We start from the raw sequence: 23,062 nt of genomic DNA on the forward strand, positions 1-23,062 counted from the left end.
TTCATTCAGATGTTCGCTCACTAATTCTGTTTTAGTCAGTGCATCAATTAATTTCTATATTAGAAAAGAAGTATAAAAATGAAAGAAATGTGTCAAATTATTGTGACAAATACATGTACTATAGCCATATATTCGGTTCTCATTGTACACATTTCAGAATTTGCACACTTTAAACTTTCTGTTAAAAGTCCGTTTTCAATTCTCAACATACGTACTTCATCATTCAATTTAGTTGACCAGTGTACCTTTTTTTTAATTCTAATCAGATTTGACATTTTATTTTAGGGGTTGAGGCCTATACTGGTTACTATAAAAGAAATAACAAAGCACTTATTATGACATCTAGTGGTAATATAAAGTACCATACATGTTATTGTCAACACTATCAAAATTTATGTTTTTTAAAAATACTATTTTCAACTTTCAACAGTTTTAATTGTAAATAAATTTGTCTTTTGTTATTGAATCACAAATTGTATTCTTATTAGATCAAATGCAAATTGCTAAATTATTTTTTTTAAAGATATTTTTTTACTGTGGTTATTGAAAAATATAGTTAAAGCCCTGCTGATTTTTGCTTCCAAATTTGTGGTTGTTGATTGTGGTAATTTCATCCAATGCTTTGTTAATGTATCTAAAAAATAGTTGTTACTTCTAATCATGTATATATAAATTTATGTATGGATATACTTAAGACAAATGTGACAAGTTTGGGCTCCATAGCTTCTCTGACGATACTTCCTTTCTTCCCACCTTGTGCAGATTTCTTATGTTCTTTTGAAAATTATTAGATTGTTATTATTTATTAAATATTTATTTAGATTATTGTTATCGATTAGATATTTATGGGTGAAGGTTCCCAACATGAATTCATTCACAGACTTGTTGATGCTGTATTTTTGATCTCCAACATTTCCTATGTTGAGATTTTTGTCCGATAAAGTTTCATTAATTTTAGTCTTGATGTCAACAATCAAGATTTTGTTAACATGAATTGGGGATTTGTTTGGTTATAGCTAGATATTTTATAGAATAATAATAATTAGTTCCTGTTTAATAAAATTTTATAACTTATGATTTTTACTTCTCTCTCGTTAACAATGGAATGACTTTTGATTTTATCACTTGACAGTTCTTCAGAATCTTCAAAAGACTGTTATGCAAATAAAATATGTATGCTTTGTTACTTTTTATTAGATATTTATTTTAATTCAATTACCTTTTCAATTTGACTTTGTGACTCGCTTCCTTCTTCCCTGGACTTTTCATTGACTTTTTCACTTGACTTTTTCATTCGACTATTTGATTCTTCAGAAGACTGCTATATAAATAAAATATTTATGCATTGTTACTTGATATAACATATTTATTTTAGTTAAAGTACCTCTTCAATTTGACTTTCTGACTCGCTTTCTTCTTCTCTGGACTTTTCATTGACTTTTTCACTTGACTTTTTTACGCTACTATTTGACACATCAGAAGACTGTTATGTAAATAAAATATTTATGCATTATTACTTGTTATAGATATTTATTTTAATTGAATTACCTTTTCAAATTGACTTTCTGACTTGCTTGCTTCATCCATGGATTTCTCATCTCCCATCTCGTCATCTGAAATATAGCTTGTATCTGCAACCAATGCATTTAAATCAAGATTTTCCACCGTACTGCATGACATTGAACTTGCCTGTAAATATTTATATTGATGTTATTAAAAGATAGGTTAGAATAATAAAATTTATTTATATTACTGGTCTACTTGACGCTTGATCATTAAATTGCTCATGGTTGGATTGCTTGAATTTTGGATTCAGCATTTCTTCAATTACAATTTTATGACTGGCCTACACAGAAAAGAGGATACAAAATATAGTATCCTCAAAATCTTCAAAGCAAAAAAAATATTTTACCCTTTCTGCTTATAATAGAGCTTTAGATTGAGCCAGATCTGATTTCAAGTTCTGTAAAGAAAAGTCAATTTGATTTGACATTAGATTAAAATTAATGCTTACATTAATTTCAACGGATACTGTCCTTTTATAAGCCATAAATCCTTTAACAAGTTGTTTTTTTGTTAGATTCATTAGCTTTGATTATTTAGTAAAATTCGTTCGACAGAACTGTGTGTGACCATTTATATTCAACATTTTTATAGCAAGCCTGACTTGAAGTACGGCAACAGTGCCATACTAGAGAAAGAAAAGGAGGGTGTGGGTGAAGCCTATGAGGTTCCAAACGCGCTTAAACTATTCAGATCTTTTTTTTTTGCTCTAGCATAGCAAGCATGGCTAAGCATAGTAAGTCAAAGCGTTCTCGTAAGTCGAGTTCGAGTTCCGACTCTGACTCATCTTCGAGTTCCGCATCATCATCTAAATCTTTCTCAAGCACCTTTTCAGACATTATTAAGTTAAAGTCGAAAAGATTTGAAGTTAGCAAACGTAAGTCGTCGGTCCTCGCCAATTGGATTGTGAAGGGCATAGGTGAGAAGAACCTTAAGGCGGCTAGAGAGGCGTACAGGCCTGACGTCAAGCGTGACAAAAAGGCTAGTGTCAGTGCCTCTGAGCTGTTCACGAACCCGAAATTGGACGAGACTTTTTACGCGGCCCTTAAATCTACAAAAAATTCGAATGCATCGATGCCCAACATTGATCAGCTGGAAAAAGTGTACCGGAAGCAGACGGACGTCGTCCTAGACATGGCTAAACCTCTTCTTTTTCTCCTTGAGAGGAAAACTAAGAGAAGCGACAAGGACACCAAAGCATTAAAGACGCTGTCACTACTCTGGGCCCATCTTTTCCGTGAGATTACCCACTCCAGACGTCTCAACATCCTCACCCAGACTCACCCAAACCACATCGGCCTACTCTCCCGTGTAGCAGAGAAACTTCCTGTTGGCGGCGAGGACCTTTTTGGAACAGAGTTCGTGAACGAACTCATCTCCCAAGTCAAAACTGCTTCTTTGATGAACAGTTCTACAGCGGGGCCATCAGCTACTTCAACACCTGGAAAACGTAAACGTTCACCTCCCCCTCTACAAGACTCTCGCAAGGATAGGAGTAACTACAGCTTCGACCGGTATGTCAAACCTCCCTTTATTTCTAAAATTGATTTGCCAATTGCCGGTCGCACTGCCCATTTTGTTGATGCATGGGCCCATTTGACTAAAGATCCGTGGGTTTTATCTACTGTTGAGTATGTATTTGAGCTAGAATTTATTGCCGAACCTCCCTTTCAACATAGTATACCGCCGAACGCATCAATGGATGCCGTTCAGCTAGACCTTTGTTCAACTGAGGTGGAGTCTCTCATAAAAAAGGGCGCGGTAGTAGAGACAGAGGAGAAAGGGGGCTACGTCAGCCGATACTTTCTTGTCCCAAAGAAAGGACCGAACGAATGGAGGCCCATCATTAACCTTTAAATCAGTTTCTTTCTTGCCGCCATTTTAAAATGGAAGGGATTGCCACAGTTCGTCACACGGTGAGGCAGGGGGATTTTTTGGCTAAAGTCGACCTTACTGACGCCTACTTTACTATTTCGATTTTTCGAGGCCATCGGAAATATTTACTCTTTCGTTGGGGGCGTAAATCATTCGAATATACATGTCTACCTTTTGGTCTTTGTGCTTCACCTTGGGTTTTTACTAAACTATTGAAAGTGGCCGTGCACTTTTCTGCTGAGCCAATAACGACAATTTAGACGCCGTCATTTATTTGAATAAAATCGGCAAACCTCTACTTCTCTCACGTCCGGATATGCGCTTGTCCTCCGACGCTTGCCTCTCGGGCTGGGGGGCAGTTTGTCTCGACGTCAAGACGGGTGGGCCTTGGTCCGGTTCCGAAATTGCTCGCCATATTAACAACCTAGAGATCCTTGCTGCCCTTAAAGCCCTCGGAGATCGACAACACCACAGCAGTTAGCTACATTAACAAACTAGGCGGATGCCGGTCAAAGGACCTTTGTGAAGTCTCCCTACGCATTGCCAATTTTTGTGAAGAGAGGAAAATCTTTCTAACCGCCATTTTTGTCCCCGGCACTGCGAATGTTCTCGCGGACGCAGAATCAAGACGCTCCCTCTCGGCGGGCGATTGGAGACTCTCTCCAACAGCTTTCATGTCCATCTGCCTTCAGTGGCCAGTCCAAGTGGACCTTTTCGCGTCAGAATGGAACCATCAACTGCCACGGTTCGTCAGTTGGTTCCCACAACCCAAATGCTGGAAGGTAGACGCGTTCAGCTTACCATGGAAAGGGCTAGGCGCGTTTTGTTTTCCCCCGTTCAGCTTAATTCCATTCTGTCTGTCGAAACTGATGAGACCCGTACTGGCCGAGCCAATCATGGTTCCCGATCATAATGGACCTCGCCGTGGCCGTTCCGCGACTATTACGCCCGTCGCCGGACCTTCTCACATTTCCTCTGGGAGAGAGTCATCCGCTTGTACAAGACGATTCCATCCGCCTGATCGCCTGGAAACTCTCAGGCTCCGCTTTACTGAGAGCGGAGTTTCAGAAGACGCTTCAGCCCTCATCCTCTCCGCAACACGAAAAAATACAAACGCTGCATACCAGAGCGCTTGGAATTTTTTGAGAAATTGGTGTGCTACGAGGGAAAAGGGTCCCTTGTCTCCTAGCCCCGCAGATATAATTAATTTTTTGGCTGAATATAGCGTAGGAAGGAGCTACAGAACAGTCAATGTCGCCCGCTCTGCTCTCTCTTCTACGCTTGCTGTAAACCCGGGTAATGTTGCCGTCGGTGCTGACCCTCTTGTCAACAAACTACTCAAAGGCCTATACAACAAATCCCCCCCGACTGCCAGATATTCCCAAACGTGGAATCCTGACACCGTCCTTTCATATTTTGATTCCACAGCTGGGGCGACTCTTTCTCTCCTTGAACTATCTCGGAAATTATAGTCACTTTATTGGCTCTCTGTACGCTATTAAGAACATGTGAACTTTCTTCAATATCGTTGGAATCGATCGTCATTTCCGATACCAAAATGTCTTTTTCCCTGAGCCAACCAAGAAAGGCTCAGCACTCCGGACCCCTTCATCGAATTTCCGTCGACGCCTGGCGTCTTAATGTTTCAATTTGTCCTGTCAAATGATTGGAAACTTATTTAGACCGTACTGCAGCGTTGCGCGATACAACAAACTCCTCCTCTCTCTTGCTCAGCAGCAACAAACCCCATGGCCCGGCCTCTGTAGCTACAATCGGCCGTTGGATTAAAGAACAACTCAAAATAGCCGGTATCGACACGTCTATCTTCTCAGCACACTCGACTAGAGGGGCAGCAGCATCCAAAGCGGTCTTATCTGGTATACCGATTCAAACTGTCTTAGACGCCGGCCATTGGGCCAGGGAGTCTACATTCAAACAGTTCTACCACAGGGAGGTGGTCAATGGACCAACCAACCTGATCACTAGTTCCGTCCTTCAACCACCATCAATTTAAACGCCGGTTAACCCTCTGCTGTGCTGTGGTTTTCTCGCCCTTCTTTTCGTAACTCGTCATCATCTTATTTTTTCTTTGGCTTTGAATACACAGTCGAACGAATTTTAATAAATAATTGTAAAAGTGTTCGAGCGCTAGCGTTGAACGATTAGGATTATTTAATAAAATGAAAAGAGAGACAGAACTGTCTCTCCCACCCACCCACCGCTGCTTTTCATGTTTATTAATATTCGAACTCGTTTTCTGTTATTTTTCAGTGGAAACAATAACGGTTACCGCGGCCGGAAGAAGGGACGAGACAGCAACAACAATTCAGGCAACTTCAATAACAACGACTCAAGTTTCAACAAGAAGTGATCATGTTTACCTTCGTCGTTGTATCTCCTCCGTGTGGCTTTATATCCCCGTGCTTCTAAAATCTGAATAGTTTAAGCGCGTTTGGAACCTCATAGGCTTCACCCACACCCTCCTTTTCTTTCTCTAGTATGGCACTGTTGCCATACTTCAAGTCAGGCTTGCTATAAATATGCTGAATATAAATGGTCACACACAGTTCTGTCTCTCTTTTCATTTTATTAAATAATCCTAATTGTTCAGCGCTAGCGCTCGAACAATTTTACAATTCTGTTAGATCGTTCATTTTTGACATTTTTGAGCAAGATAGTGTAGCAACTCACACAAGTAAAATATGACTTAATTTTCAAAGAATTAACGTCTAAGTAGTGCATTACGGATTATTTGTTTAAAAGAAAATAAGTCAGTGCTCACAGCAGAAAATTGAATAATCTTTATATGCCAGTAAGAATTTTATGAATTATTAATCAAATTTGTTATCTGTGTAAGGATTCTGAGATGCGCCTTTCTATTTTTGATCTGGGTCAAAGTTGATCCAAGTGCCTTTCTCTTTTGTGACCTGTTGTGACCTACCAATTTCCCTTTCTCTTGGCCTATTATTTCTCACTTTCCCTTTACTTGTTTTTGGTATAAAACCCAACGCAGAGTCTCATTCTTTAGCTCAGTCTTTCTGGCTCATTCTGTAGTTCAAGTTGACTCTGGTTATGTAGACGAGATGAGGCCCCAGTCAGTATACTCTGGGATGCTATTCCTAGTCTATGTAGCTATTGGAAACTTACTATGTTCTATACCTTTTTCTTCATTAAATGTATTGATTATTATTTGTATGTCGGCTTGAAGAGCCTAAGTACCATGTTGGCTGATCAACTTTCATGTAAGAACAATACAAACTAATTACTTTCAACAAAGGATCTTTTAGTTGACGATTGAGTAGAAAAAGCCACACGGCCTATCTGCTTGATTCGTTACATCTGTAGTTAAGTTGCTTTGCTGATTGATCCAGAGCTAAGTAAGATATTCATGGGTTTAAATTTAGTAAAGTAATGTGTATTTGAGCAGATTTTGTATTAATTATACTGTAATTACACTATACTGTATTGCGGTTATATATTATTGCGGTTATATATTTTATGGTATTTTTGCTTTACTTTATTATACTTTACCCACCCGAAACCCCTATATTTCCTCGCTACGCTCAGGCTCATTCCCGTTAGGTTACTTAACTATATTACATTAAGTAAAGTAAAAGTAAAGTAAAAAGTGGGTTGTTAAAATAGACTTTTACCCTTTATTCAAATAGCAACACTCAAAAGACATACTACAATTGCATAAAGAGATACAAGACTCTCATTTTCCATTCAATGGAGAAATGCTGTCATAATGCAAATGGCACAGTGGGCTAAGAACAGTTCTCCAAATACTAATATTGCTACATCCTATTGACGACCTTTACCTGTATCTGTATGTTAAGGAGGGGAAGGGGGATGAAATAATCTATTTGTCGAAACGAACTGTTTAAAACAGATTCAATTTAACTCAAAATACGCAGTTTTAGCATAGAAGAAGTAGACTTCCGACGTAGTAACTAGAGAACTGACCGTTACTGTGATGAATAAGCGTTGCCAGTTTGATATAAACAAAAACAGTGATTTATAAAAAATTCAACTTGTTTTTGTAAACAAAAATTACTCGACATTGTGTGCGTAATTTTTAATTAAATTAAATTAAAATAATTTTCGGAACAAGCATTGTCGGTAGAGATGATTGTTGGTAAATAATTCAAGGCAGGAATCGATCTCGATAAGAGTAAGGTATCGATTGCAAACCCATGGTGGCGCAAAGTTGAAACTAGACCACAGTAAAATAAAAGCAGAGATATCTGAGTAAACTCAATCAGTCAGACTCAGAACTCTCAGAACTTGGGAGTGGACATCACCACGCAGAACAGATGGGAAAGGAACGAAAGTAAAAAATAAGAAAAGCAGAGAAAATGTCATGGTGTTGGGAGCGGCCACCCCCCGTTGAAAAAAAAAAGTAAATTTGATGTGAATGAGCTGCAACTTCCGGTCCGTCTAGACTAATCGCCCAATAGGGTAAAATATTAATCTAGCGATCAATCGCATTGAAGATTAGAATTGTACTGCAAATTCACATAAATGGTCAGGTGGGACGTTTTCTTCATTTCCTAGAATTTTGAAATATTTCCTTTCTTTCTAATCGACTCTAATCAAGCAGGGACTGTAGAAATGCATCTACCAATTCTACACTATAGCGTTACCCGATAATCAAATGTTTCTTTCACAAATCGACCAGAAGAAACGTCATAAGAAAAGCTTTCGGGGATAATTGAAATAACATTTTGTTAGTCGAGGCGCAAGTGTTATCACTTTTGTATTATACATTTTTTTTAAATATGAAAATAACTCACGTTTTGTAGGGTAGCTCATTTTTATTGATTTGATTGATTTTCAGATTATTATCCAGTTGGTTCCACTGCAAAATTTTCTTCCGGATCAGATCACCAGCGTCTCTTTTACGACGAGGTCCAGCTAGAGCTACTGGACGCAGAGTTCACCAGGGATTCGTGCATTCATGCAGGGCACCACATAAGCATTTGGCCACAACTACCACGTAACCTAAAGTAATTCAACCTTGAGTTGGTTATACAAAATGAAAATAAATCATTATTACAAAGATGGTCTAATTACATGGCAGGACTTCTAACACACCTCTTCCATCCTAGAAAAATCTTATGACGTTCAAAAATTGATGGAAAAAACCATATACAAGATAAGATAAGTAAAAATTCGTGTCGTGTAAAATACTTGGTCGAAAGAATGCTAAAGCATGAATGCAACATGACAGGCATCGTATGCGACTGCGCGCGCGCGTTAGGAGAGAGGCTGCCGATGGGACCAAAGTGTCTGAAAGTGGCAACCAGAAACAAGTTGGTGCCAAACCGGAGGATATCGGGACCGTGTCCAAGGGCTCCTACTCGTTCACGACTCCCGACGGCGTCGTCCTCACCGTCAATTGGGTAGCCGATGAAAACGGATTCCAGGCCACCGGCGACCACCTCCCCACTCCTCCACCCATGCCCGAGCACGTCGTCAAGATGCTCGCAGATCTGAAGGCGGCCGGACTACTGTAAATAATTGCACATTATTTTCTTTCAACCGGATGTACATAACGCTCACATACCCCAAGAACTTTGACACGAGTTGGTCTTGAGTCAACGACAAAATTACTTTAAATCAAACGAGAAATGAAACTGTTATTTCTTCTTGGAAAATTTCAAGTTAATTTATACAATATCGTTCCTGGAAATTCAAAGCCCATGGTCAGGTCTAAATTACAAAAATTACTTTAGGGCGAATTCGTTTAACTGTAACGGTAATTTTTTTTATTCAATTGAAACATACGTATCGTAATACGTTAGACAACAGAAAAATTTCATCGTCAGTGGAGTGCGAAAGAAGTGCGAAATAAAGTTATGCAACTTCACACATGGCATGAAACCAGCAAACAACAAATATTTATAATATTTGATGAATATTTATTGCGAGCCCGAAGGGCGAAGCTAATAATCGCATACGCAGAAAAAAAAAAGCCATGTCACTTTGTCTGTATGTATGTATGTATGTATGTATGTAACGCTCCATAGCTCGGGCTTTTTACGACACATTTCAGACTTTTTGGTCTTGAAAATTAAACAAAAAATATGCGGTGCGACCAGAACAAAAATAATTCCATTTACTTAATTAGTTCTCCTGTAATTAATGAAAAACTGCTAAAATAACAGCTTAATGACTAGTGACATCTGGCGGTGGCGACTACAACTTTCTTACTTTAGGTCAAAATAAATCACCACCAGATGTCCATAGCATCGCCGTGATGACGCAATCTGTGATGTCCCAACCATGACGCAATAACCAGATTTGCATTTATGTTTTGCAGTAATTAAACTAAAGGGTGGTTATTTATAAAATTATTTATTATTTATTTATTAAATTTCAATCACTGAACTTTATGTGTAAAAATAGGAAAATATGAGTTGAGCAAACTAAACGTAATTAACTTGCAAGGATATTGAACAGTGACGGAAAAATCCCGTTTTAAGACAAAAAGTCTGTGAAGAAAAGTGTGTATAACAGATTCACAACAGATTTCGGACTTTTTGGTCTTAAAAATTACACAAAATATATGTGGTGCTGCCAGAACAAAAATAATTTTATTTACTTTGATAATGGATCGAATTAAAATACGAAAAATAGATTTTTGGTTATAGCGCTGGCTTGATAATGAAGAGGGTCATGGTTCAAGTCTCATTATAGATTTACTTTTTTTTGAATAAAAATATTTTTTTGACCCATCCCCTTTCTTAACCATGACTTAGACAAATCAAAATTTCCCGATAGAATTTTTTTTCCAGAAAATTTCAGAGAAAAAACATAGAATTTACAGAAAAATTCTGAAAAATTAGGAAGGCATTTAGCAAAAAGTCAAACTTAACAATAGGCCCTGAATTTTTCTTTTAAGACAGTTTTCAACTGGCTTACGACTATCCCTTCGCGGCGAGCTGATAAGCTTGCTTTTCTATCTTAACCGCATACGCAGAAAAAAAAAAGCCATGTCACTTTGTATGTATGTATGTATGTGTGTATGTAACGCTCCATAACTCGTGTGTTTTACGACAGATTTCGGACAATTTGGTCTTAAAAATTACACAAAAAATATGCGGTGCGACCAGAACAAAAATAATTTCATTTACTTAATTAGTTTTCCCATAATTAATGAAAAACTGTTAAAATAATTGCTTAATGACTGGTGACATCTTGCGGTGGCGACTACAACTTTTTCACTTAATGACTGGTGACATCTTGCGGTGGCGACTACAACTTTTTCACCTTAGGTTTAAATTCCACTTTCCATTCTTAACGTGCTTGTCATTTACTTAACGTTTTAAGTCTAAAATAACGTGTTAAGTTTAAAATTAATTCTTTCTTGTCGAATATTTTTTATTGAAATATACCAAAAAGTATGTGAAGAAAGGTGTGAATTGTGAATAAGTCCGACTTAACAATAGGCCCTGAATTTGTCATTTAAGACAGTTTTGAACTGGCTTACGACTATCCCTTCGCGGCGAGCTGATAAGCTTGCTTTTCTATCTTAATACGAGTAACCTAAGCCCCGTTCAAATCCGGGGAACTTTGGTCTAGCGTAAAGTCAGACCCTTTTGCTATTCGCTTTTCTGTAGCTTAATCATCTGCCCGTAATAGAATTTATCGTGGGAAATCTGCCCGGTACTTGAATCTGCCCGCTGGTTGTTGCGTCATCCAAGATTGCGTCATCACGGCGACGACATCTGGTGGTGATTTGTTTGGGCATGTTTGGGCATGTTCCATAAAAGCTTTTGGGGGAGGAGCCTGTGTTGACACATTGTTGACACAGACACAGGCTCCTCCCCAAAAATGTCCGTGACATGAATAAGCCCCTCCCCCAAAAAGCTTGTTCTTTTATTATATATGGATTTGATGAAGGTTAGATGGGTGTTTTACCCATCTAACCTTTGATGTGGTTAGAGGGGTAAAACTCATGATCTCCAAATTAAAATTCGTTGATGTAATCGGAAGTAACTGAGTTGACAAAAACATGAACTTTCCATAACGCAATATTTATCTTGGAAACGAAAGTGTATCGTATCCCGATAAAAAAACCCTGTCCATCGACGAAATAAAGAATAATTAGCCTATCTGCTAAATAATAATCAATTATCTGCTCGAAATTTTACTTGAAATCAGTCGGGAAGTTGGGAATACAAAGACAAACACAATTTGTTGAACGAGTCAAAAACGAAGGAATCGTTCACTAAAGACGACGAGGAATAATAACAGTTGACACATCTCGAGTGAATCTTATTTCATCGGTTTGGCAGTTCCATTTAAATGAATATGCGCGCATGAACTGGGTGGAAACCGGCTATAAGTTAATAACTCACTGGGTTCTAAGTTTTAAGTGAACACGACAGCAGGAATCCCACCACACTGCATGAAGGTTGGAGAACCAGCATCTTTCCAGCACCTAAATATTTGTAAGATTGGGTGGTGCAACTCATGAAAATCGCAATCAGTTACAGTAACGGGAAATGTGTGGACAGGGATTTTGATTTTCCTTGTTGGTAACTCACAACCTTCGTAGTTCACACCCACAAAATCCAAATGTTTCACGAAAGGAAAAAAAAAAACACTAAATCAAGAATGGAATATCTCATATTCACTAACATTTTGGAACAAAAGAGACTAGATGGGGCATGGAATCAAATTGACGCGTTCAAAAATTTCAGTTCCCAAATTTTGATGGCAAAAGAAATTTGATTTTTTTTTTGGTACAGTTGTCAATTTCAGCGTTGAAAAATAAACATTTACAACAGAAGTCTTTTAAGTGTGAAACGTATAGAATCACTCGACTCCGTCGCGGTAGACACGGCTCGAGAGACCGACGCCAATTAAGTTATAAATAAAAACGGACGAGAAATGTAATATAAAGACCTAAAAAGTAAAAATGGATCAAACTTAAAATTGGCCCGGCCTGTGCGTTGAAACTGGGCGCGGGAACCTTTCTATTTCAAAGTCGTAAAACATGGAGGGATTGAGTTATCGGCCTGTCGGAAAAGCGTACCAATCTTAAAAGTCGAGAAAAATGTTGAAATCGACCATTATAGGGTGTAAAATTAATTATGTGTGAAAAAAACTTGAGACGCCTGATTCAAATCATACTAATATACGTAAATTGTTCGGCATTTCTTTGATCCCAATTGAAAACTTTCGCAATTTGTACTAAGCTATTATCAGCACTTGTCTCTGTCACTATCTAGGTTGTTTCCGATTAGAGATGTCTTTAAAGGTGAAAAGCTACTTGACGCTAGCTACATTTAGTTGATTAACTTTCAGACTAGGACGTTGTAATACTAAAATCCTCACCAAAGAATTGCCAAGTAAGTCATTTTCCAGTACATTTTGCTTTGACCGAAAAGATTTCGTCACGTTATTACATTTAATTTGATAATTTTTTTCTTTCTATGGAAATAAATTTAAGGGCAGGAGTTTCGCGTATAAAAAAATGAGAAATTCTTTTCCGTCGAAATGGATGATAAAATCCCTGATTGCATTTCTTTTACTTTGTGTTGGAGTTTTCTGCCAATCAGACGAGTCGACATCTTCGTGGGCCAAACTCCAAATTTCACCCAGCGAACTCTGTTCAATGCCCCACGGCAGTTTCAGAGTCAACATTTACGAACACGCAAAAAATCACAAGGCAACGACGACAAATGCAAGTGCCAAAAAATATTTTTACGCCCCCGTCGCCATGCTGGACCACAGAAGCGCAGCGAGTTTCTACAACAACGTCACGAAACAGCCCGAGGTCCGTTTCCGCATCGAAATGTGGAACCCAAAAGTCGAGAGCAAAGTCGTCAATTATTTGACCGAATTTCTCCGTCAGCCAATCGATTCCCATCAGGTTCAAGTCATCCCATTCGATAAAGTAATCCTAGCCAGCACGTCACCGTCCACCACCTTCTCACTGAAATCAAATTGGCTCCCGTATCAACTGGACAAGTCGCTCCAGTTGACACTTTCCTGTTTCCACCAACGGGATTGCAACCAACTGGCGGCCGCTATGCGGACCAAACCTCAGCAATTCAACGACTTCAAACTCCTTTTTAGTTTGTCTTCGCAGACGTCGCAAACCAAACAGACGGTCATCCGCATCGACAGTATCGTCTCCGGACAAATGATGACGCAACTCTTGCAGAAATTCGACGAAAACACCAAAGAAGCTCTGCTAACGGCCACCGATGAGAAGAAACTGCTGACGGAATCGATGACCAACGTCTTGGTCGATACTTTCGACGACTCGGACGTCGTTTCCCAAAATTCAGAGTCGCAAATCTACAACATGTTGAAGAGTTTGCTCGTCTCTTCGAGGACGACCATCAAAGAGCAAAGCGACAAAATGTGGGACTCGGTTTTTTGGAACGACGACAACTACCGACCGGACAAGACATCGAAAACTATGAACGACATTTACAACAAATTGGACAAGGAAGACCAGAAAAAGTTGATTGACACGTTCCAAAACACCGACACATTTGAATTCAGCACAGGGGGTAGTGTCATGGGCATTGCTTCGATCGAATCAAGATTCAAAACTGAAATTTCCCGCCACGGTTCGACAACAAAGGAAGACATCAACAAACTTCTCCAGGAAAGTAAAAATCACGGCGAATGGGAGGGAGAGAAATTTGTTCCCAAAGCGCTGGACCTCAGCAGAGTCAATTTGGCGCAATTAAGAGACACGCAATCCTTCCAGGATCGCAAAGTGAGCGTCCGTTACTCGACCGCCGTCCTGTCAACTCCCATCCATTTCATACAAAACTCTGAGCTGACAGCCACGGATGAATGGCAAGAGTTGAAAGACGAATTAAAAGGTATTTCTATGAATATTTCTGTGTAAGATTCGATTAATTGTCGTTATTGATAAAACATGTTTTGCAATTTTCCACAGAAACACAAAAGCGTTTATCATACGCTTTGAAACTTTTAACAAAGAGGCGCATCACTTTCGAAAAATTAGAAAAGCAGCTTAACAGTACAGATTACAAATCAAACGACTTGGAAAACAAATTTGAAGGTATTATTTGTGTTAAACAGTTTCTAAAAAAATTAAAAGTTGTCAACGTTTGACATTTACAGCAACAAGGCAAGATCTGGCAAATTCGAATATTACGATCGCAACAGTTAAAGCAGCTTTAAATGGTTAATATTAACAATAGTAATAATTTTTCGATTACTTAACATTTTGAACATAACAAATTTGTTTCAGCTTTACAGACATCAATGGCAAGGCTGGGCCTGCAATATAGTTGCACTAAGAAATCGACAAGTTTTGAGTTAATGGGAAGAGGAGAAGGTGGTGTGGTTTATCTTGATCGGCAAGCCGTTGGGTGCGATTACAACGAATTCATCAAATATTTCAGACCAGAGCATAATAATAATCGAGTCAGATATAACTACGAGTGTTGCAGATATTATTTACAAAAATAAATCTTGACACTATGCTCGGAGCACCAGTGACAATCGCAGATTATATGCAATAGAATGACTTCCCTCGACCTCCTTGGTTCGCTAGAGTTTGTGTAAAAAGTCACTACAGTACTTGTCTGCATGCATCTGATAGTCAAAGAAAATCCATTGTACGCACATTTTATGATTCTAATTCAATATTATTTTAAGTCTAATTGGGAATGCACAATCGGAAATGGGACCGATTCTTTGATCGAAGAATAATGATCGATTAATATTATCAATAAGATGCCAACGTCGCAAAACAGCGGTTCTGGCTCAAAAAATTGTAGATCCGGGCATAACTTCATGATATAGAGAAAAGATGGACACGAAATCCAACACAATTTAGTAAAACTAATCTATCCAGAAAACAAGCCAATATACCGAGTTCAGTATACTCTTTGACTTATTGCAAGCAGCACCATAGGCATCAAGAAATCGAAGATTTAAATTCTATTATTTATCGAACTAAAATTACTCTTTTTTTAGGCATGAGACATTGAGAAGAATAAGAGGCTCGTGATAATCGCAATAAATACTATCTTTGACTTTCTTCCTACCTCCGTGTCGCTGTTCACCCATCAGCAAAGAATACGAGAATTGATGGCCACACATTTTATTCATCCAGCGTCTAGGGGCTTGGTAGATAAAGATGCTAATCAGATAAATTTGCGTAGCTGCACTGGTCGTAGTAATATTCGGAATTACTTCAAAGTTAACTCTCTCACACTGCAAACAATTCAGTCAAATTGGATGTATACTGGTCGTGAACTCCAAACTCGTGGTAGTAATTGGATTTAACTGGTAGCTGAGCCTTAAGGTAACTAGTAACTGATTCAACGTACGTATCACTTTCGAAAAATTAGAAAAGCAACTAAATGGTAACATTTAAATGCGACTACATAAAATGATTGAGAAAACTTTGTAACTACGTTAAAACACCCTAGACATTTCCGGTACAAAAGTCAAAGGGTGAAGGTTTCAAGAAATATTTGCGATTTAGAAATTCCGCGTATTGTATGACATTTTTTAAGCAGACACGAATACATAAACTGTTTAACATTTATATCCTTTTTTAATTGGAATCAACCTTTTTGCCCATGAAACAAACGAGTGCCATTGTGAACATTGGTTAAATGCCCGCGTCCTGTGCCGACCTCCGAGAAATATCGGACACATTAAAAGCGGATTCTATATTCCATCATGGGGAAACGCAACATGGAAACTGTTCACTGCAACTTTGCGAAGCAACACCACGATCCGGGTAGGCCTACAAAAATAATTTTTATTCATCGTCTCCCGCGTCCCGTCCCATCCACATTGAATTGTTTTGTAGATTTCCACAAAGTGATCGGCATCGTCGTTGTTAAATCAGGACCCATTTACTTCCACGCTCAATCAACGACCAGAATTAAAAGTGATTTATCAACTACAATTCCCTTTAACCATATGATACAAAATATGGGCAATGCCATGAGTTCGAGTGGATTATTCGTAGCTCCGAAATCGGGAAAATATTTATTTGCTTTATTAGGAATAAGTAAGTGGGATTCTTTTGCTCGAGCTGAATTTCAGATGAGGGCTGGTGTTACATCGAATTGCATAAAAATAACGGAATGCTATTAAACGCTGGCGATAGAACTGCTCCATCAACCAAGACGGATCAATGAAATTTCTGTGATAGGGACGAATAAGTTAAATGATGAGCATTGGTGTGAACAGTTTCATCTTTGAAAAGATGTAGAAGAAAATCTCATCTGGGCAGAACTTGTAAAAAAATCAAACGACAAGCATCTTTCCCAAATTGCACCATGAGAAAGAAACGATATTTGTGTGACTTAATTTTCGATTAAACAGAAAAGGATTTTTGGATGGGAATCGTGGGATGCAGTCAATATTTCCAATAAAAAACTACTTTCTTTTTTTACTTTATAATCTATCCCCTCCTGTTTTATGCCAAATTTTACGACTTAGAAAATGTAACCTGCATCATTCCATTGTTAATAAATTGAAGTAGGCTATGGAGAGAGGAACGTACTAACACAACAAACATCTATGTAGATTAATGCTTAACATTCCTGATTAAACAAATAATTAAATCGACAAGATTATTATTACCAGTGGCTTGGTGAATGTCTGTTACTTTCACTTCAATATGAATTTTTTATGGTAATCTGCACCTAAAGGTTTCGAAAACAAATAATACATAGCAATTAAAACAAATTTTATGCCAAGAGAAAAAGGTAGTCTTCCGCCAAGGCATAAAACACCTGTGATCTTTGGTGGGCAGGCAGATTCTAATCTTCCTAATTCCTTATCCTAATTCCTTTTTTTAACGCTGACAAATCAGGTTTTCTTTTTTAACTTTCTTCCATGTTCCATCCAGGTTCCATCCATCGACAAAGATGAAACAGTTTGGCGGAGAAAATTTATTATTCGTTTATCAAACAATGTGCGCATACATGTGCTGCCGAGTTAAAATGTACAAATTGTCGATGACGGTTCATCGGTTTTACGTTGGAATGAAATTACCCACATCAAAATGAAATGACTGAAATGATTTACAAAGATTAATGAATTATTTTGAAATTTGAACGGAGAAAAAATAATGTCGGAAAAAAGAAATAGTTTTAAAAAGAATCAGGGGAAGTGTATGTACAAAATTCCGGAGAATAGAAATGAAATTCGATTAAATTTCAAAATATTTCATCGTTTTATCAAATCGTTTAGTAATAATGAGCTGTGAGGATCAATAATGAGGAGAGAAAAATGCTGAAGGGCGTCGTCGACTTGCGACTGGTATTAGGTAGGGCGTCGGCCGACAGATGGCTCCCGTGATACATCAACATGGGCCGTGATTTGACGTTGACTCCCGGCTCGGGACTGAGCGTCAGAGCCGTCGAGCTCCAATAGACGGAGCCGACGGCGGCCGTGCAATTAAAAACAATGTCAGCAGCGTCGGCTGTTAACGATTCTCCGTGAGCTCCGCCAGATGGCAATTTCCAAACGAGTCCCAGCACGGACTTTTCCAGCATTGTCGAATTGTGTCCATCGTCGTCGATAAACGGGGCGTACTCCATTAAATGCTCTCCCTTCACCTGTTTATATTTTTAATTCATTTAATTATTGGAATTTTTATATCACAAATTATTGGATTTTAATTCACCTTGAAACCGTTGACGTACCAATGAAGTTCGGCGGCCGCACAGCAGCGGCAAACTACTTAATTTGACCCTTTTCAGTAGTTTAAAACTGCTGTATTAATAAGTAGTTTAGGAAAAGTAGGATTTATCCTACTTAACTCGGAAAATGCCTACTGAATGGTGATTCTTCCTACTTATTTTTGTTAACATACTTAAATTTGAACAGAAAATTAAAAAAAAAAGTAGTTTACCCCAATTTAAGTTACTTAGAAAAAAAAGTAGTTTTGATATGCCTACTTATTTCAAATTTTCATACTTTTTTTTTAAATATTTAATTAGTTATAGCAATCCAGTAGTTTACAAACTAAACTACTTAAATTATTCATACTTATTTTATTTTTTATATTGCAGTTCAGTAGTTTGACTACTAAACTACTTAAATTATTCATACTTAAATTTAAAAAGCTACTTTTTCCCGTTATCGATTGATAAGCTAAGAATTGATTTGTGGACTTGGTAAAAAATACTCAAAATTATTTTGTTTGGATCAGGAAGCAGACAACGAGACTTGCAGACGAGTTACTCAGTTGTTCATTTGTGTTTATTTGATAGATCATTGAGATCATATCACCACTTAGACGGAACAGCTTCAGCTTACCAATTAATTCTCCAAGTTTTTAGAAGAAGGATTTGACTTGGCTAGTCAACAACACAAGCCAAGGTATAAAAATTATTTACACGATAGTTACTCAGTTGTTCATTTGTGTTTATTTGACAGATCATTGAGATCATATCACCACTGTTAGACGGAACAGGTTCAGCTTACCAATTCTCCAAGTTTTTAGAAGAAGGATTTGACTTGGCTAGTCAACAACACAAGCCAAGGTATAAAAATTATTTACACGATAGTTACTTAGTTGTTCCTTTGTGTTTATTTTATAGATCACTGAGATCATATCACCACTGTTAGACGGAACAGCTTCAGCTTACCAATTCTCCAAGTTTTTAGAAGAAGAATTTGACTTGGCTAGTCAACAACACTCCAAGGTATAAAAATTGTTTAGACGATAGTTACTCAGTTACTCATTTGTGTTTATTTTATAGATCATTGTATTCATATCATCACTGTTACATGGAACACCTTTAGTTTTTGTAAAGATGCTGCCAGCTATCCAGCTAATGTTGAAGGCATGCAGTCTCAATCGATCATCATAAACTAGTTAGCTCTGCCAACATCAGTGATATTGTTTGTACCAAACACACTCAGGCATGCCTTAGTGTGAACTGAGTTCATTGTAAGTGCCCCTCCAATAACTCAGTGCAATTTTAATGTGGTGATTTTATACTTTTTTAATTAAGTTCATTTCTTCATTTGTACTTAAATAGGAGTTTTTATTTTATTTATTATTTTGTTATTTCACATTTTCATGACATGGCAACGTCATGAAAATTTGCACATTTCAAACATATCGGCAACGTTTAGAGTGTCGAAGACGCTCATTTCTCCTAGCACTTCACGAGAGCACTTCTCTCGTGGTGAAACCGTGAAATAGTGTTTTATTAATGTGAAATAAGAAGCCGTCAAGTCGATATTCGGTAAGCAGTCTTATCTGATTCTGTGCTGGTTACTTAAATTTAGCTTTTGCTTTCCTTGTAGAAATTTTCCGTCACATAAAAGTTCCAAACTCTTCATCTATGCGATGGAAATCATTCAGTGGGGTGCTTCTGAAGTTAGGCAAGCTTTGGAAGCAGAAGGATTTGAGTTGGATATCTGCAAAACTTTGTGTGAGTCTTTAATTTACTCGTAGTGAGTCTTTCAATTAAGCTGCTGTATTTTTCTAATTTCAGGTACGCTCAGAGAATCTCAATCCAACATGTTCAAGTCAAGCTGAGACAGTGAACACCAATGCTGGCAAATCATTCATTTCTTAAGATTAGTAGACAGATTTTAAGTAGGTAAAAAAGTTAAGTATGCGTAAATAAATAAGTATGGTGAAATACAGTAGGAGTAAAAATAAGTAGCCTGCCAAGATAATAAGGGAATATTTCAGTAGTTTTAAACTACTTGTTAAACTACTTATTATAGAAGATACTTTAAAAATAAAGTATGTTGATGAAATAAAGAAGGGAAAAAAAATAAGTATGAAGGGCCTACGATTAAGTAGTTAGAATTAAGTAGTTTGCCGCTGCTGTGCGGTTTGGAACGATTCGACGTGCAATTGATTTGAATTTCTTCGTCGTCTGCTGTTGCAGATGACGTCATCCTTTTCGAATAATAGGAATGAAGCGATCGGTGATTGTTGTTGCCATTTTTATTAGCCGAATTTGAATCGAATGAAAAAATTCCTTTCGATGTGATCCGGGGCCCAAATTCCGGCAGAGCTTAAAATAATAAAATTAAAAATAAAACAATTATTGATTACGTAATTAGAAAAAATATACTGATTGATTCATTTGTTTCATTTCTCTTTTAGAAATAAAAATAAAAAGAAGATTTGTATTACGTCCGTCTGCTCTGCGCTGTAGGCCTAAATAACAATGGGCGGGAGTCGGAGCTTTTACACACGCGCGCCACATCATTACAAAATGGGAGAAACGTACATATAGAGAAAGCCAGTCATGTTGTTACACATTTCCGACCGAAAATTATAGAACTATAGTTGGGGGGACACGAGATTTTTTCGGGACAAAGTGGCGACTCACTTGACATTCCGCGTTTCTCTCTCCTTTCTTATATAGAACTGTAAAACACCGTCTGGCCCGAGGGCCTCACGTAAAACGGATCACATTATGGATAATATTGCGGCAGCCCTTGTGTCACTCTCGTCTTCAAAATGGGCCAATTAGGCCACAAATAACTGCCATTAACTTTGATACACTCTCGTCCTTTTTTAGGCTACATATTTGTAGCTGGTGTACAAATTCGTCTTTGTACACCTTTTGTACACCTTTTGTATATACTGTAAAGGAAAAAACGATTTGTACGCCTCCTTTACAAGTATGCAAATTAGGTTTTTTCGAGTTTTTCACTCTTTAAGCGAAAGGAAGAGACCCAAAAATCTTTTTTTCTCTCTTCGTTTCTTCGTTTCTCTCCCATCCCTAACCGCCCTAATCTCAAGTTCTTTCTTGAAAAGCCGCGCGATGGAAATCCATAATGGCGGCTAAAAACGAAAAATGTTTCTAAGTCCCATCACCGAAATTCAATGGTGCTTTTAGATGAAAACTCGATAAGTTGTTGGCTTAATATATTGTTAGCAAGCTCTTTAATTCAACAATGATTGCAATCAATAGCAATCTTGAAATTAGAAGTTTCTTTCTCTGCCCTAAGAATTAATTGGTATTACAAGCTTCCCAACTTGATATCAATAGCTGGTGGCACAGCGGATAAATACTGGCTAGTAAATCTGAGGTTCCGGGTTCGACTCCCGATAAAAGCAAATACGTTAATGGCAATTGGTGAAAGACATTAGAAAGCCATAAATTACAGATTGAGAAGGAGGAAAATATGAGATTAAATGAAGTAAAGGTTAATAGAGATAAAATAGAGGGAAGCAAAAATTTTTTCCTTTCATTCTTGAAAGTGGGGGATGGGTGAGAAAAACGGTGGTCGCGCGAATTTGATAAAACAAAGACGTTATGACCTCGTGCCGGGTATACAAAAGGTGTACAAAAAAAATATGTACACCTTATGTACACCCGGGTGTACAAGCTTGTACCCACTTTCATTTAACACCAAGTATGTACACCCTTTGTACGCCCAAAAAGGACGAGAGTGTATGTACGCCAATATAGAAGAGTTAAATACGTAATGTGTTGTGTGCTATGTACAAAGAGCTTTGTGCGTCAAACTGTGACGGCCTTTTGCTCCAAATCCAATCGGTGCTCTCCCCTTTTACAATCTGTTGATGGATGTGTGTGTCCAGTTTGTTCCTTCCTTTATGACGTCATATCATCGGCAGACACACACGCAAAGGCATTTCCGTACCGCTAATTGTAAGCCCTTTTGCTTATTCTTGATCTGCGCGACTCGTGAGTTTTGATAAAATTAAACAGTGAACCAGAGCGCAACCAGAGTTGACGCGACGACCATAAGCCTATTTATGCAATTTTTGTTTTGTTTTGCCTTTACTTTTTTGTTCGTGCAGCCAAGTATGTTTCCAAAAACGCTATCGTTCCGTTTTTTTTTAGAATCTTATTAAACTTCGTCTCTTTTTTCGAAACTTTGACACAAAAAGAGAAAGCAGACGACACTAATATTCTAATTAGTCATTCTTAAGAATGGATAGAAAAATCGAGCATCCCCCTTTAAAATCCAAACCGCTCAAAAAATGCTCAAAGCCTCAAACGTTATAAATCCAATGATAGACTATTTTGCTTAATGGATCAAAACAACTTATGCTAAAGAGAAGGTGCAAAGGTAAGACAAATAAATTTCGATTGAAAAATGTAATTTTCAAGTACATCTCACATCTTGAATCTTACTTCACCATAGCCTACTTCAGTAAGTTCAGCAATACAACTAATAAGTAACAACATCCCGGAAAAAGGTACTGGCCCTCATCAGATCCGAATGGATGGCGTGAATTCTTCGACAATGGAACAATTTCTTCACTTCATGTACACGGGCGAGTTCACCTTCAACACTAGACAACGAATAAGAGCTGCTCAAGTTAGCCGAGCATTAGGCCTATCAGCTTACAACTCTGACTAGCCTGTGCAAAATGGCGCTAAAGAAAAGCGATGACGCCCTGCAGATGGTGAGCATCGTGAAAAGTTTGCATAACGAGTGCGATGATGGAACATTGTCTTCTCCCAAAATCAGGTTCGTTCTCCTTAAAAAGTTAGACCCTTAGAACAATATTTGTATTAATTGTTGTTCATTATTCTCGTATTTGATTTAGTCCTAAAAAAGACACGGAAATATTGTTTAATCGCACGGCGTCTATACTTTCCGGTGTAGGCCTATTTGGAAATTTCCCATGCTTGAA

General features: G+C 37.9%; 4 protein-coding genes and 1 long non-coding RNA gene across 6 annotated transcripts; 3 read left to right on the plus strand and 2 right to left on the minus strand.

Annotated features, from left to right (window-relative positions):
* Positions 1-874: 874 nt before the first annotated feature.
* On the minus strand, positions 875-1,788 carry LOC124189913 (transcriptional regulator ATRX homolog). The gene is made up of 6 exons (XM_046582426.1): positions 1,762-1,788; positions 1,549-1,689; positions 1,385-1,483; positions 1,220-1,321; positions 1,085-1,153; positions 875-916 (listed from the first exon to the last, which is right to left on the minus strand). The coding sequence occupies exons 1-6, from the start codon at positions 1,786-1,788 to the stop codon at positions 875-877; spliced, it is 480 nt and encodes a 159-aa protein (XP_046438382.1).
* A 498-nt stretch (positions 1,789-2,286) lies between these two features.
* LOC124189916 (probable serine/threonine-protein kinase nek1) lies at positions 2,287-6,018 on the plus strand. The gene is made up of 2 exons (XM_046582427.1): positions 2,287-3,077; positions 5,710-6,018. Exons 1-2 carry the CDS (start codon positions 2,287-2,289, stop codon positions 5,807-5,809), a joined length of 891 nt encoding a protein of 296 aa, XP_046438383.1. The 3' UTR covers positions 5,810-6,018.
* A 6,759-nt stretch (positions 6,019-12,777) lies between these two features.
* LOC124190189 lies at positions 12,778-15,997 on the plus strand. Its single transcript, XM_046582759.1, has 5 exons — positions 12,778-12,800; positions 12,907-14,294; positions 14,372-14,497; positions 14,560-14,622; positions 14,690-15,997. Exons 2-5 carry the CDS (start codon positions 12,926-12,928, stop codon positions 14,908-14,910), a joined length of 1,779 nt encoding a protein of 592 aa, XP_046438715.1. The 5' UTR covers positions 12,778-12,800; positions 12,907-12,925; the 3' UTR covers positions 14,911-15,997.
* A 1,559-nt stretch (positions 15,998-17,556) lies between these two features.
* LOC124189820 lies at positions 17,557-20,492 on the minus strand. The gene is made up of 3 exons (XM_046582294.1): positions 20,271-20,492; positions 18,098-18,135; positions 17,557-18,029 (listed from the first exon to the last, which is right to left on the minus strand). Exons 1-3 carry the CDS (start codon positions 20,335-20,337, stop codon positions 17,658-17,660), a joined length of 477 nt encoding a protein of 158 aa, XP_046438250.1. The 5' UTR covers positions 20,338-20,492; the 3' UTR covers positions 17,557-17,657.
* Positions 18,619-20,071, plus strand: LOC124189821. Of its 2 annotated transcripts, none has more exons than XR_006872672.1 (7): positions 18,619-18,795; positions 18,853-18,959; positions 19,017-19,121; positions 19,179-19,369; positions 19,461-19,670; positions 19,732-19,859; positions 19,923-20,071. It is a non-coding gene; the product is annotated as an uncharacterized LOC124189821 (long non-coding RNA). The 2 variants fall into 2 exon arrangements; XR_006872673.1 differs by having other exon boundaries at positions 18,620-18,795; positions 19,558-19,670; positions 19,923-20,068.
* Positions 20,493-23,062: the final 2,570 nt, after the last annotated feature.

The sequence above is a fragment of the Daphnia pulex genome, chromosome 3 (assembly GCF_021134715.1).
Source record: "Daphnia pulex isolate KAP4 chromosome 3, ASM2113471v1".
NCBI classification, from domain to species: domain Eukaryota; kingdom Metazoa; phylum Arthropoda; class Branchiopoda; order Diplostraca; family Daphniidae; genus Daphnia; species Daphnia pulex.

What these genes read in the sequence shown, in the direction of transcription:
- LOC124189913 (XM_046582426.1), bottom strand. Translation starts at nt 1,788, where the DNA reads ATGAGCAATTTAATGATCAAGCGTCAA. An exon ending in CACAAAGTCAAATTGAAAAG is followed by an intron (nt 1,154 to 1,219) that starts GTAATTGAATTA and finishes TTTGCATAACAG; the next exon opens with TCTTTTGAAGATTCTGAAGA. An exon ending in CCATTGTTAACGAGAGAGAA is followed by an intron (nt 917 to 1,084) that starts GTAAAAATCATA and finishes ATCTCAACATAG; the next exon opens with GAAATGTTGGAGATCAAAAA.
- LOC124189916 (XM_046582427.1), top strand. Translation starts at nt 2,287, where the DNA reads ATGGCTAAGCATAGTAAGTCAAAGCGTTCTCGTAAGTCGAGTTCGAGT. An exon ending in AGTAACTACAGCTTCGACCG is followed by an intron (nt 3,078 to 5,709) that starts GTATGTCAAACC and finishes GTTATTTTTCAG; the next exon opens with TGGAAACAATAACGGTTACC.
- LOC124190189 (XM_046582759.1), top strand. Translation starts at nt 12,926, where the DNA reads ATGAGAAATTCTTTTCCGTCGAAATGGATGATAAAATCCCTGATTGCA. An exon ending in GTTGAAAGACGAATTAAAAG is followed by an intron (nt 14,295 to 14,371) that starts GTATTTCTATGA and finishes AATTTTCCACAG; the next exon opens with AAACACAAAAGCGTTTATCA. An exon ending in AGTTAAAGCAGCTTTAAATG is followed by an intron (nt 14,623 to 14,689) that starts GTTAATATTAAC and finishes AATTTGTTTCAG; the next exon opens with CTTTACAGACATCAATGGCA.
- LOC124189820 (XM_046582294.1), bottom strand. Translation starts at nt 20,337, where the DNA reads ATGACGTCATCTGCAACAGCAGACGACGAAGAAATTCAAATCAATTGC. An exon ending in CACGTCGAATCGTTCCAAAC is followed by an intron (nt 18,136 to 20,270) that starts CGCACAGCAGCG and finishes GCCGCTGCTGTG; the next exon opens with CGGCCGCCGAACTTCATTGG. An exon ending in GGTACGTCAACGGTTTCAAG is followed by an intron (nt 18,030 to 18,097) that starts GTGAATTAAAAT and finishes AAATATAAACAG; the next exon opens with GTGAAGGGAGAGCATTTAAT.